General features: G+C 43.0%; 2 protein-coding genes across 3 annotated transcripts in view; one reads left to right on the top strand and one right to left on the bottom strand.

Annotated features, from left to right (window-relative positions):
* The window catches only part of vat1 (vesicle amine transport 1), a 30425-nt gene extending 23776 nt beyond the window's left edge, over positions 1-6649 (top strand). Inside the window, exon 6 of the mRNA XM_034219421.1 lies at positions 1544-6649. Coding sequence (XP_034075312.1) covers positions 1544-1816 — 273 coding nt within the window. The 3' untranslated portion in view covers positions 1817-6649. The remainder of the gene's footprint in view (positions 1-1543) is intronic.
* A 1-nt stretch (position 6650) lies between these two features.
* si:busm1-163l24.3 lies at positions 6651-13950 on the bottom strand. Of its 2 annotated transcripts, none has more exons than XM_034219419.1 (6): positions 13848-13950; positions 12032-12206; positions 11577-11680; positions 8745-11483; positions 7375-7583; positions 6651-7278 (listed from the first exon to the last, which is right to left on the bottom strand). In XM_034219419.1, the coding sequence occupies exons 2-6, from the start codon at positions 12204-12206 to the stop codon at positions 7191-7193; spliced, it is 3315 nt and encodes a 1104-aa protein (XP_034075310.1). In that variant the 5' UTR covers positions 13848-13950; the 3' UTR covers positions 6651-7190. The 2 variants fall into 2 exon arrangements, with proteins under 2 accessions (XP_034075310.1, XP_034075311.1); XM_034219420.1 differs by having other exon boundaries at positions 12032-12209; positions 13848-13906.
* Between the last annotated feature and the right edge of the window lie 344 nt (positions 13951-14294).

Raw genomic sequence — 14294 nt, 5'->3', positions numbered from 1 at the left:
CCTCCCTTCCACTTCCAACTCCCACACTCCCCCCCCCCCCCCCCCCCCCCCCCCACCCCCCCCCTATTTCCCATGTGTCTGAATCGTCAGGGCCACGGTTGAGCTGAGGCTTTACGTTGCTAGGAGATGGCCCTGTTGCCGTGGCATTGGTCGTTAGGTGGTCTGCCTGCCTCGCACGGAGAGGGGGATCGAAGGGAGGGAGGCAGGGCGAGGCGATGGAGACGGTAACGACAGTGAGCTCGTGGTCAACAGCAGGGTGGGGTTGGTCTCCTCAGTGTTTTGAGGACAATTTATCAGTTGGGCCAAGGTGGTCGATCCATCATTGGATAAGGTTTCAGTGGATCAGCTGTCAACCCAGTGTCTCTCCCTAGATGTGAAATGGTTTATTCTATAATTATAAGCTTTTATCTCATAGCTGAAACATGTTATTATTCAACATTCTACATTTTTGTACAAGTTAACTTAAGAAATGTTTGACTATGTATACAAATCTTCCATAGGCAGATGAAGTACCTCATAAATGACCATACTTGTAACTCGTAATGAACAAGCACATACCCCGCATGTACAGTATGCACGCACTTCCAAACCAACAGGAGCAGAGAGGAAGGCAGGGGCTGGGCCAAAAGTGAGCAGATCTTAAATAAACGATTACAATAATTACCTTTCACACTCTCCAAGGCGTCCTCTTATTAATGGCACCTAGGTGACATTTATTATCCCATGTGCTCTTTATCTGAATAGTCTGATTGGAACAGTGAACATTGGCACCTAAACTCTTAATGATCTGATTCAAGACTTGTTTGTTTAATTCAAAAATATTTCCAGTGCAAAACTCCTACTTTAACACCATCTGTTAGCAAACATTTTTGATTGATTCATTTGCAGTGGGTCCCAACCCAATTTTATATATATATATATATATATCATCTTTATTCTCCTGCACCTACTAAAAATGACAACCAAAGAATACTCCACCTTTCTTTCCTCTACTTAAAATCCACGGATGATATACATTTCTAATTAACATAAATGCGTTAACCCGATAAGATTGGGAGATCAGAGGTAATTCCTTTTTTTTTTATTCCTGCCCATTTATTCTCATATACATTCATATCATACACTCTTATATTAAATAATATCTATTTGCAGTTTGTTCTTCCCCTCATTTTCTTTTCTTACTATTCTTTTTTCCTTTTTGTCTTTGTTTCTTCCTGCTGCAACACGTTCATTTCCGCTGAAATATTATTAAAGTCGCCTTTAGACAAATGAAGTTCCTCATATACTGCATATTAAAGTTATATTTGAGTCTGGAAAATGTGTTTCTGTGGATTCAAAACAGAAGATTAGAGGCGCAGAGTGCGAGGAGGCTCTTATTGCTGTGCATATGCAATAGTGGAAGAGAAACTTGCTAATACTGTGTGCTCTCAATAGATTTTCCTCAATGATGGGGGTATTTAACATCTTCCTTGCCCTCCTTCCACCCTTCACTCGGTGATCTCACTTTATATAACGTTCTTTCCCCCTTCTATCCCTCCTCCAGGTGGGCGATGCCATGAGAAAGATGCAGGAGAGGAACAACATCGGCAAAGTGATCCTCACCACAGAGCCCATGCCTGAGGAGGAGAAAAAGGAGGAGCCCAAGAAGGAGGACAAGAAGGACGACAAGAAGAAGGACGACAAGAAGAAGGACGACAAGAAGAAGGACGATGGCAAGAAGGAGGAGAAGAAGGACGACAAGAAGAAAGAGGAGCCCAAGAAGGAGGAGAAGAAGGAAGAGGAGAAGAAGGAAGAGCCCAGCAAGGAGGAGAAGTGAGAGGGAGGGATGGAGAGTCAAGCAGACCAGCTGGGAGTTTGTGTCCTGGGAGCAGGGGGTGGGGTTGGGGGGAGGAGGGAGATGGATGGGGTGGGAGGGTAAGGGCGTAGTGTAAGCGAAGATTAGAAGGCGTTAGAATGGTAGATTATTACAAAATGATCACACCACTATCAATCGTATATCTCTTCCAACCCCTGCCCCCACCTCACTACAATGGCAGTTATTACTCAGGCCTGGCTCCCCCCGCCCCCCCTCCCTTCCCGTTTTCTTGCCTTTATCTATAGAAAATCGAATTAAAAGTCCAATCACTTGTAACACCTTGTAAGCGTGTTACCTTGTAAAATTGAGATGTCAAAAGTAACACTCAAAAGATGTCTCCTGTTGGGAAAGACAAAGACAAGAGAGCTGTGGAGGATTGTGGGTATGTTCCAGGCCTGGGGCGTATTACTGTTTCCTTGACGACTGTAATCAATGCTCGCACTTCGGCCCCGCCCTCGACCCCCCAATCCCCTCCGCACCTCAACTCCCACTGTGCTGAATTGTTCTGCTCTGACTTCCACCTGCCACCTCGTCTCTTCCCCCTCTCTGTGCTGAGTCCTCCCCCACCTCCCACAGCACAGCCCAACGCTCACCCCCACCCCCGACCCATCCACGGGCCGGACCCGCAGACAGGCAGAGAATGGGAGAACCACACCCACCCACACGTCGCTCCCTTAGTGTCCAGCGCTTAGTTATGTCACGGAGGATGAGTCAGCGATGCCTGTGATTGGCTGATGCATCCCGGCTCCCCTGCAGATATTTGCATCATGGTTTTGATCATGATTTTTGATTGCTTGAACAATAGTGTTATTGTTGCAAGGCCTTTAATTGGTTATCATTCTTGAATTTCCCCAGGATGACTACAAGTATTTTCCTATGTATATCGCTTTAGCTTTGATATATCTTTATCTGTGGAGAGGGAGAAAGCTCAGTAACGCATGCGTTCCCACCACATTTCAGTGAAGTTGAATATAGTGTGTGCAGTTTTGTACTTGCCTGAATATGAATTCCCCTCATAATGAGCCTCTGTGTGCAGTGTTGAATAGGGAGGCAGAAAATCATTGCTCAGCTTCCTTCTCCTTAGTTACAGATTTTTCTAGCTAACCAACTGTTGGCAAGAAGTGCGCAGTGCCAATTAAGAGAGAATTTGTTTCTGCTCAAACAAGCCACAAATACACACAGGCATACACACTGAATGGGATGAAAAGAGGCACTGTCATGCTGAGACAGTGAAGCTTTCAAAATGAGCAAGTTAAGAAGGTGAATATCAGTCCTTTTTTCCTCGGGATCGGGCTCTCTTCCTCCCTGATCCTCCTCGAGGCATTCCATGGCATTCTGCTCCTTTCACAGCGACCGCTCGCTTGTCGATCACCCTGACCTGAGAGAGGAGAATTCAATTCAAGCTGGCGTCCATACTTCGCCTCCCCTGCTTGTCTCTACTCTCTAGCTCCCTCCTCTTTCCATTTCCCTCTCTATGGTCGGCATAGCAACAGGCGTCAGACTCGTAAGAGAAGGCACTGTGGTCTGTTTCTATCTGACTCCCTCTCCCTGTGTCTCTCTTTTCTGCCTCCCTAACTCTATATTCGACCAGTATTCCAACAAAGATAAACGTATTGGGCATTTCTGATGATACAATTAATAGCTGGAGCAGTGTTTGAAGATTATAAACTTGGCACACCAAAACAGTTTGTTCAAAACAGTGAAATTGAAATAATAGGATTGTGCAATTAGCGGTGTGCTTGCAAAAACAGTGCACCACTCCCCCTAATGGCTAGTATGCATTTGGTCTCCCTGGTGTAGTGTCATTAATGTAAATCCTTTGAATCTCTCCATAAATCCCACTGGGTGGATTCTAGATATTTCACGTAGAACGATATCAACTTCAAACCTTAGAAATGTATCTACCTGCCTGTCTGTGAGCCCGGCCTCAGTGTATGAGACTCAGATGGTGACTAGTGACTTTGTAAAAAAACACAAAACAAAATGTTTAAAAAAGAAAAGAAAAAAAGTTGTTGTGTTAGCATGAGTGGCCTCCCTCGTGTGCTGTGTGTGGTGTGCCATTGTGTGTGAAGATGTGTGTGTGTGTGTGTGTCCTCAGGTCGTTTGTCAGGTTTTAAAAGCACCCACCTTACCCTTGCCCCATTTCACCCTCACACTGCTCTGCTACAGTATAATGTAGCTCAAACACTCCCCTCTCACTCTATCTCCCCCTCCTGTCTGATAAGAGGCCTGTGTTATGAGGACAGTTGGTATTAGTATTTTTTGCACTCTGCTCGCTGATCTTAATGCACTTACAAGCATGGAAGTCGCACTCCAGTCCCACGCAGGCTTTCATTCTGCTCCAGGTTTACAGCCTGTATCATCCACTCCCAGTGCATCTGCTGAGGCTCAGTGAAAGCACAGGTGGCACACACAAACATAGAAACAGACAAGCAGGTCCTCTAATTGTTCAGCCCACCAGTCCCTGCCTGGGCCAACTTCTCCTGGGTGGCAGCTAAAATCAAAGCATTCATCCATCCTTGACTGTGGGAGGTAAGATATGGAGCAGGGTTGGGTGCACCGGGCCGGAGTGCGACAGCCACGCTGGTGTGGGGAGTGACTGTGTCCTGTCAGCCTCTGGTTAGTGTTCTGTTCTAATCTGCTGGGCTCCCTTTGTGAACCTGTGGACGGTGCTTCTGTTCTGAGTGCCATGTGAGAAACAAACGCTTCAGTAAAAAAAAAAAAATGTTTTACTTGTTTTATTTTACCTTTATATTTCCGTTTGTTTGTCTATTTTGTTATCCAAGGGTTTAAAGTTCAAAGATCATTCTCTAATGTGGGGACCTGCCAACCTGCACTCCTTTTAAATGTGATGAAAACGTTCTGTTGGTCTGAACCATATGTGCCAAATTATATGTATATTCCTCTGTCAATGCCTTGCATATATACAGTGCATAAAAAAAATATTAAGGAAATTCAGTTTTTGGATGCAGCCTTGAAGAAAAGTGAAAATACAAAAGAGTCGTCACAGCCTGTCAGATTTCTATCCCAATGCCATGGGTGCTGACAGTATTCTGCTGCAGTTTACAAAAGGTTTAACACAATTTGTAGTTTTTGATCAGTCACAGTGTGTTGCTCCAGTATAGGCCTGCACTGCGCCTCTCTCCTTGCACAGTTTACTTCAATCCGAGGCACCTACCTATGTATTTTTAACATTTTGACTGTGCTCTCACATAATTTCAACCACAACAGGTTGAAGCGTTTACAACCATTAGTATCACAGTGAAAAGGGACTGGGCGCGGTGCATTTAGGGTTCAAAACTCCACCAAAAGACATAGATGAACACAAAACTCCTCCAAGCCCAAAGCCCCATGATAGATCTCTCTATGGATTTCAATTTCTTTCAGTTTCTTTCCAAATGGCTTGTATAGCAAGTGAGGGAGCAGATGTTTTCACACAGCTGTGCAGGGATGCCATTACTGTAACACAGCTGCACACAAACCCGGCTTATTGGCTGATCATAGCTCAGCTCTGGCCTGCACCAGACACAACATTTCCGCTTCACAGCTGATCCCAGTTCGCTCAAAGACTATAAGGGACGTTCCTCTTTTCCTGCGCCGCATCTGCAGAGCCTCTTGGCCGGTGCAACAGGCGCAGTCCAAAATTCCTCTCTATATCGCCCCCTTCTCTCTCCCTACACAATCATAGCAGATAAAACATCAGTTTGACATCTGGAATTTGAAACTGCATGCATTCAATCGCATGTGGAAAAACTATTGTAATATCTGAGCTAAAAATGCCTTTGAGATGAACTCAATCAGTTTGGGGCTGGCCTGTTGCCTGAGTGCACTTCCACCATGGGGAAGCTGCAGTGTAACGTCATCTTGAAATGGTTTCCCAGTCATTCCAGACACTTATGCAAGAGCGCTTAGCAACTCAGAGGTGCACAGGAGAAAAACTGTGTTTTAAAGTCAAAATAAACAACGTGGTAAGTTTCTACACATTTGCTGTTTTAGATTTGGTATTACTATTTAATGCACTGAGACAATAAGTGTAGTATTTCTGATAAGCCCCTCACAGGCACCCACTGTTTAGATTTGAGGTGAACTTCATTATGTTTTATATGGTTTCTCAGGTCATTCCAAACAGCAGATTTATTCATGTAGAAAACCACTACATTTAGCATTTACTAACAGACATTGTTCTATATCACTGCACAAACTGTCAGGCCATCCATGTTCTTTAAGTTTTAGTATTTAGAGTCAAAGTGCGAGGCTCTCTCACTTTGTTCACTCATCCACACTGAAAACCCAAACAACCACATCAACCTGCGGCTATTGTTTCTTTAGCAGTATTTTTTACATCACAGCTCCATTGCAGTTGCTACGGAAGTACAACCGCGCTGGACTTTTCATGTACAGTACTAGGATGCATGTTAACCAGAAAATAAGGCATGTTTTTATGTACAGCTCACCGTCTCTTTCCATGATAGTTAAGTAGTCATGTAGTGGCATGGTGTGAGGCAGAAGGCCCTTCCAGTCGTTCAGTCACCAATGGTCATTTCCAACAGGTTGATTTCTATGTTAGTTCTCCTCTACACTGTCCTTCCATATGTTGTTTGTCCTTGTTGCAAACACTCAACTTTGTTTTTTAAACCCTTTGAATTGATGCTGCTTCTGTGCTTGACTCTGGGTTTACTGCGTGGTGCCATGTTGTCCACATGGCCTGCCTCTAGAGCTTGTAACGCTTCAGTGTGTAATGTTACCATATGCCTTACATGTTTTCCAGGACTAATAAAAAAAGCATAACAAAAACTTCAGATGTGCTTTTTTATTTCTGTTTAACATTGTTAACAAGTTGAAGAGACACATACAGGTTTTTAAGTAATTCATTTAACTCTTTACTCCAATTTACCATGAATATCTAGTTTTTCTTAATTAAATTATCCTTAAAATGGCAGTACAAAATGTATATCTACACTAAAGTACTAGCACAGTACACAGAACAGTATGCAATTTGTTTTATAAAATAAAATTGAGATATGGAGATTATTTTTTCAGGAATGCTGTATGTAATTTTTATAATGGTGGTTGGTCCCATTTGTCATCACAGTCAGTTTGAGAAATTATAACTTGAATCATCTATATTAAAAGCAATTGTATAAAAGGGTTCAAAAACATCTGCAGCGAGAGCTATACAAGCTTTAAAATATTTCAATCTCTACATTATGTACATAATCAAACATCAGGAACTTGTTCAAAAAATGTGAACTACTCCACACACAAAAATAGTGCAAATGGCTGTGATCAAACCTTTTTTGAATGATACAATTATGTATGAAGATAGCACTTGTTCCTAAGACTTGGCTGGTTGCTCCTCAATCCCATTTGAGGCCAAGACCTCAGACAAACGAGTCAAATATGTGGAATCCGGGTAACCGTTCCTGAAAGAGACAAAAATAAAAAATGTCAGCTCAGGTACATGGACTAATGTGGCCTAAACTCTACAGCTCTGTTCTCTGTTTGACATCCACACTCACGCTGATTTGCCTCCATGTACGGTGGTCTTGTGTGGGATGCCGTCCCAAGCGACCCTGGCCTCTGTGTCTTTGCCTGTCACTGTGAAGGTGAGTCCTTGCTTAAAAGCTTTCTTCAGCCTGGCCACCAGCTTCCTCGTGGTCTCGCTGTCGGGAAGGTAGGCTTCAAAGGTACCTCCTTGAAATGGTTCTCCTGGAGAAGGGTGATCCTCCTGGTGAGGCGGAAAGCAAAGACCATGATCGTAAACAAATTCTATAGATATTAAGTATTGTTATTAAAGCTCTGTGATACATAGCACACACCATTAACAAGAAACTTGTACAGAACGGTAACTTCTTATGCACAATATCAGTCTATTTTTCAGTGTATGTCAAAAAGCAATTATAGGCCTATCTTGGCTTAATTGTTGAGTGTCTATAGTAAAATACTATATCTTAACATCTAAAAGCATATATATATATATGGTTAACTGAAACTGAGGTACAATAACAATATACACTGAACAAAAATATAAACGCAACACTTTTGTTTTTGCTCCCATTTTTCATGTGATGAACTCAAAGATCTAAAACATTTTCTATATACACAAAATAACCATTTCTCTCATATTGTTCACAAATCTGAAAAAATCTGTGATAGTGAGCACTTCTCCTTTGCCGAGATAATCCATCCCACCTCACAGGTGTGGCATATCAAGATGCTGATTAGACAGCATGATTATTGCACAGGTGTGCCTTAGGCTGGCCACAATAAAAGGCCACTCTGAAACGTACAGTTTTGCTTTATTGGGGGGGTCCGAAAACCAGTCAGTATCTGGTGTGAGGGGTAGGATTAGGGTTAGGGTAATGTTGTGAATCGAGTGGCCCATGGTGGTGGTGGGGTTATGGTATGGGCAGGCGTATGTTATGGACGACGAACACAGGCCACTCGATTCACAACATTACCCTAACCCTAACCCTACCCCTCACACGAGATACTGACTGGTTTTCGGACCCCCCCAATAAAGCAAAACTGCACGTTTCAGAGTGGCCTTTTATTGTGGCCAGCCTAAGGCACACCTGTGCAATAATCATGCTGTCTAATCAGCATCTTGATATGCCACACCTGTGAGGTGGGATGGATTATCTCGGCAAAGGAGAAGTGCTCACTATCACAGATTTTTTCAGATTTGTGAACAATATTTGAGAGAAATGGTTATTTTGTGTTTATAGAAAATGTTTTAGATCTTTGAGTTCATCTCATGAAAAATGGGAGCAAAAACAAAAGTGTTGCGTTTATATTTTTGTTCAGTGTAATTAGCTGTTTCTTTCAACTCCAGGAAGTCCTCTATCAGATACGACAATTATCAGTGAGTTTAAAATAAGCCACTCACCCCTTGGATACCATCAGGAATGACGTAAGTGATCTTGATCGCAGAGTCTTTTGTGTGACCTGGCACGCTGATATTTTTTCTACATAAGGTCATTTCCCCCTGGATGCCCTGCGATGTCTGCTTATGACAAACTCTGCAGTGGGCATGTACAACGTCCAGGCACTTGGAGCAGAAGGCAGCACCACACTTAGTTTTCATCAGCATCTCACTCTCACCACACACACAGACGCACCCTTCTGGATTTGATCTGGATTCCTCTGTGTCTGGGATCTTGGTTTGTCTTTGCTGCACACTGTCCTCCTGTTTAGAATGTACAGTTCTCTCCTGCTTATAGAGGTCTTCATCAGCAGGGGTTGTTGTTGACTCAACATCATTCACATGACTCACAGGTCTATCATTTCCTGCTTTATAGTGGTTGACAAATGTCTCAGTCTTCTGTCCATCTATCTCCAATGTGTTTACAATTTTCACTTTCTCTTTTATAACAGGGTCTTTCCTCACTGACGGCTGACTAATAGCTCCATTCACAATATCTGTCTCAAAAATGACCCTTCTGTGGTTTGCTGTTCTTTCCTGACTGTCAGTTCCATTTGCTTTGCCTGTTGGGTTGTTTAGCATCACCGGAGGATAACTGTAACAGTGCAGGCTCGTATTTTGGTCCTCGTTCATTTGTAAAAAAGTGGATGGATTACAGTCAGAGGTAGAGGGGCCAGGGAAGTCGTGTTGTTCAGGTATCTGGGCCGAATCTCCAGTAAATACCTCAAGCAAAGACGCAGCTACCTGAGAACACAACGTTTCTGGGCCGAGAAGAAATAAGCTCTCGTTTATAATCTGCAACACAACCTTTTTGAAGCGGCTCCGCACCTCAGCACAACAAGCCTCCAAGGTTTCATCTGCTGTGTCAGTGATACCCAACTCTGACAAACGCAGCTGCTGCACATAAAAGTCTACACTAACTGAATCAACCAGCTTCTGTAAACCTAGCAGACATGAACTCACTTTGGATGAGTTTGCCCCTCTTAAGGTGACAGTCAGATCACTAATGCCCCCTGAGCCGATCTCTTTCATCAGGACATCAGAAGTCAGGTCTTCCACTCTGGTCCTGAAAGCCTCTTTTATATACTTCCACATCAGATTGGAAACTGTAATATCTGCATTGTAGACTTCCAGCTTGTCCCTCCCTGTTTGGTTACTGAAGCTTGAGGACCTGCCCCTTGCTCTTACTGTAGGCTTGCCAGAGTCGTCTTGACTCTTCTGACTCATAACTTGCGCCTTCTGCTGCGGCGATCCTGAGAAACTACTGGCTCTCTTCAAGGTGGAACCAGACCCAGCAGGTGGAAGCAGAGGGCCTCCTGACAAACTGGTGGTGCTAAGGGGGGATGCTAAAGACTTTGGTCGAGTATCAACTGAATGCGAGTTTAAGGAGGTTTTATTCTGCATGGAAGAAATTGAAGGCAAAGCATCTCCACTCCTAAACAAGATGTCGCCTCCAGTGTTTTGGGCTAATGCTCTGGGGACACTCTCACCAGAAACCCCTGCTGTTTCTGACAGCACATTTTGCCCTAAAATTGGCCCCAGGCGTGGTTGTCTACTAGGAGATGAGAGCCCTCGTAAGGTGAAGTCAGTGGGTCGACGGCCTAATGCAGCAAGCCCTGAGTCCTTAAAGCGAGCGGCTAGTTTATACTTTCTGGCTCCTTCAGCTTTCCACCCATCCTCCTCTATCCTGTCATCCAGAGAAGAGGACACCGTCAGGGGAACTTTAAACTCATCTGCATGAGTTGATGAACCTGAATATGAAGGATATTTAAGAAGACTGGCTACATTCTCTTTTTTACCTATCACTTCGACGGGGTCAAGGAGAAGAAACTGCTTGGCCTCAGAAACATCACTACTACTCCCAATAATGTAAATATTTTGGTCATCTTCGTTCAGAAGAAGCTTAGGAAATCTGACACTTAAGTCCTCCATGGCCTTTTGCAGTCCGCCCCTGAGAGACAGGATATTCTTGGAGAGCTGGCCTCGCCGGATCTTCTTCTCATTCTCCTGGTAAAGACTACTTATTGCCTGTCTTGCCAATTTTAGGCATTTCTGATCCTCCCCACCCTCCTCCACTCCAGATGCAACTTTCAAAAACAGAGTTGTCAACCCATGATTTGTCATATCCACTACATCAACACTATACTGACTAAGGATATGTTGGTATTCCTTTCGGCAGTGTTTTTTCAGATACTCGAACATGTCTGCATCCAAAATGAGTGACAAATCCTCCCCTGATGCCGTAGGATGCCCAGGAAGCTGCAAAACTGGACCCTCTATCTGGTCATTATTTTCCAGGCCAGAACCAGCAGGTGTCAGCGGTTTACGTGAGCTAGAGTTGTTCTCATCATAAGGTATGCCAAGGTCAACTTTCTCTCTTTTTTCTCTCTGCTTATATGATTTCCTGCTCAGATCTTCTGACTCCAGAGTTTGAGGCTTCTGTGCTATCTGAACAGACCTGGAGCCCCTGGTGGCAGGTTGACCTGAGTCTTTGTTTTCTGCTGATTTTGGGCCTCCAGGATGACCCAACAGTTGTTCCAAAGCAGCCTGGACTTTTGAAAAGGCACCATGCAATGTGCATAATTCCTCAGTAGCATCATGGCTTATCTTGATTTCAGGGTGGCTTTTGTGAAGGCTTGACAGTGCCAATAATCCCCCAGGAAGCTGGCTGTAATCAACAATTGCTGATAAATGTAAGATAACCTATGGTGAGGGAAGAAGACCGACAACAAATTATTTATGGGTTTTATATTCAGCACTTGGTAACATATATTTTGAAATTCTACTTAGGTATACCTTGTCTGGGTCCAGGCTTTCGCTGTGCTCAATAACAACGACTTTATACTTCTTCTCATCCACTTCCAGAAGATGCGGGCTGTGTTCAATAACTCTCCGTGCCACTGTGTGAGAGGGGTCATCAGACAGAAATCAATCTCAATCTGTGAAGCATCCTGACTAAGCTCTTAACCATTGGCTATTCCATTGACTTGCATGTCAACATTTCAGCTTTGTCTAAATCACTGGTAAGAGACAAAGTGGTGAAGTATATTACTAATACATGCAATGTACAACTACATTTTTAAGTCTTTAGAGTAAAAGTTAATGAAGCATTTGACGTTCTATTGCAACCTTTATAATGTAATAATCAGTATTTGTACACCAACATGTACTGGAATCACATAAGCAGCGGGAAGAATGCCCCTCCTTGTAATTCATATGCATAGACATGCACACACCCTGATCTTACTGACCTCCACTGTCCTCAAAGGTGATGAGGGCAGAGATGGGCGTTGCCTTGACAATAGTGACAGAATTTATTTCCCCTCCTCCATTCCTGGCTCTCAGAAAGTGGATGAATAGCTTGTCTTTCAGCCTCTCATCCTCAATGTCTGCGGGTAGACCACTCACCCTCACAGTCTCTGCCATCTGCTGGGAGAATCATTGCAGTTAAAAAGAGTGACTGCCCGAAGATAAAATAATTCTTCAGGAATGGTGAGTGTGAATATCAACAGAATGAAGAGAAGAAGATCAAACACAAAAAAAGATGTTAATTGTAAAAGTCAACCATTCACAAACCCCACCCCTGCAAACAAGGAGGAGATCAGACCCGGCCGTGGGAGGGCCAGGCCCTCCCATTTGACATACCTGCCCTCCCCCAATAAACACGTTTTATTCCCTAATTTTTTTTTTAATTATAAACTGTGAACTTTAATGCTACGATGTATGTGATGTCAGATAGTAATATAAGAGAATAAATGAAAAACAGGTATGAAATACTATATGGCAGTAAAACAAGAAGAGTTTAAAAGAGTGATTTGTAAAATATCCATAAAGAAATAGAAAAACAGTTCTGTTTCATATGGGTGTTGAGAGATGTATCCATAGATCTCTTAATGTTGCTCTCAAAGTGCACCAGATTGATGCTTTTAACTTCAATATTGAAAAACAAATCTTCCCGGGGGAGCATGCCCCCGGACCCCCCTAGAGGATGTTAGGTCCACCCCCCACTTAAAAAAAATAGCACTTTACCCCTGCTTACCTATATGCCGTGAGCTGATTATCGAGCCTTCATTGTAACAGTCGCGGGTGTACTGTGCGTGTGGGGAGTGTTGCAGCCAGTAGAACATTCCACTGTAGCGCCGGTACATTAATGGGAAACCCTACATGTTTGAGCACCCTCTATGAAACGTCAAGCTACCCCACAGCACCCCCAAAAGAAAATCTCTGGCGTCGACACTGGCCGGGGCACATGACGGTGTTGTGTGCCCTCCAATGAAAATCATATGCCCTCTCTGTAGATTTGTTCTGGCGCCGGGTCTGGAGGAGATGTGTGATCACTGATAATATAGCACCCTCTATTGGGGGTTACCGAGACACTACATCAACATTCAAAAACGTCCATTTCAGGTGCCTTCCTCGACTTTTTTGGAATTTCGGAGATTTTTAAGGTGTCTTCTCCATTTCCTCTAAAGCGTTTTCTTTAAAACATTGACGTAATCTATGATATACGATAATTAATTATCTGACTACCGTAACATATATTTACTATGTTGTAAGAAAAACGTGTTGCAACCCTTTTTTTGGTTCAAATCCCCTCTTGCAATATGAAATTAAATGTGAACATTTTGAATTGAAATTGCAAATTGATACAGATGAAGATAACGCCCCGTCTTGCTCATTCCCATCAACATTTGCTGCTGTCGTGTTGGCAATGCTTGACAAATTACAAAATAATAAATCTCTCGTTTTAAGCATTTGTTTTTCCCACAATAGATAGATAGATAGTTAATAATATTGACTTGCAATCTAAATCTAAACGCTCTTCTCTATCCAGCCATCCAGTAACATATGTGCAAAACATCGAATGTTTGTTATTACAGGAAGTCCAAAAATACATGTAAAAGCGAGCATGAAAGACACATTTGCAGAGCTGGGTATCAAGGAAGTGAAAATATTCCGACAAATCTGCCTATCGCATTATCGATGTTTCCTCCATTTGCATCCGACGCTGTTATTACCTGTCACAATAGATCTCGTATATCTTTAAGATTGTTAGAGATTACTGACCTTACAAATGTTTCACGGCGGTTTCTTGCTATCTGTCAAAGGCCGTCACACTTTACAAGCCATGCAGGAAAAGTGAAACTACAGAGTAATGTGTAATGCATCATGTCCACGTTAGGGGGCGATCAAGTGCTGTTTGACTGCGCACTACAAGCCTACTTCACAGTAGACCTGCAGTAGACCCATTAGATTTTAGTTGTGACCCTTTAAAGGGGAATTTGAAGTTTAAAACTCTGGATTAAATTACTCTACTTGAGCCTATATACAGTAAATAAAGCTAGCTCCACCTTAATGCATTACAAACATTACATGGTACACATTGTTGCATTGGTGTTAATAATAGTAGGCCTATGCATAATATTATATCAGTCATACTTTACTGTTGACACATTATTAGATGGGAGTTTGAATGCAGGCCTTTGTAATTGTAATACATATATTAGTATAAAA

Source organism: Gymnodraco acuticeps, unplaced genomic scaffold, assembly GCF_902827175.1.
Source record: "Gymnodraco acuticeps unplaced genomic scaffold, fGymAcu1.1, whole genome shotgun sequence".
NCBI classification, from domain to species: Eukaryota; Metazoa; Chordata; class Actinopteri; order Perciformes; family Bathydraconidae; genus Gymnodraco; species Gymnodraco acuticeps.
The sequence above is the reverse complement of the archived record's forward strand: the minus strand, read 5'-3'. Positions and strand labels throughout refer to the sequence as shown.

Excerpts from the sequence above, each read along its gene's own strand:
- si:busm1-163l24.3 (XM_034219419.1), bottom strand. The coding sequence starts at position 12,206 with ATGGCAGAGACTGTGAGGGTGAGTGGTCTACCCGCAGACATTGAGGAT. Across the intron at positions 11,484-11,576 it reads AAAGCCTGGACCCAGACAAG|GTTATCTTACATTTATCAGC; the intron begins GTATACCTAAGT and ends CCCTCACCATAG. Across the intron at positions 7,279-7,374 it reads GTACATGGAGGCAAATCAGC|GAACGGTTACCCGGATTCCA; the intron begins GTGAGTGTGGAT and ends TGTCTCTTTCAG.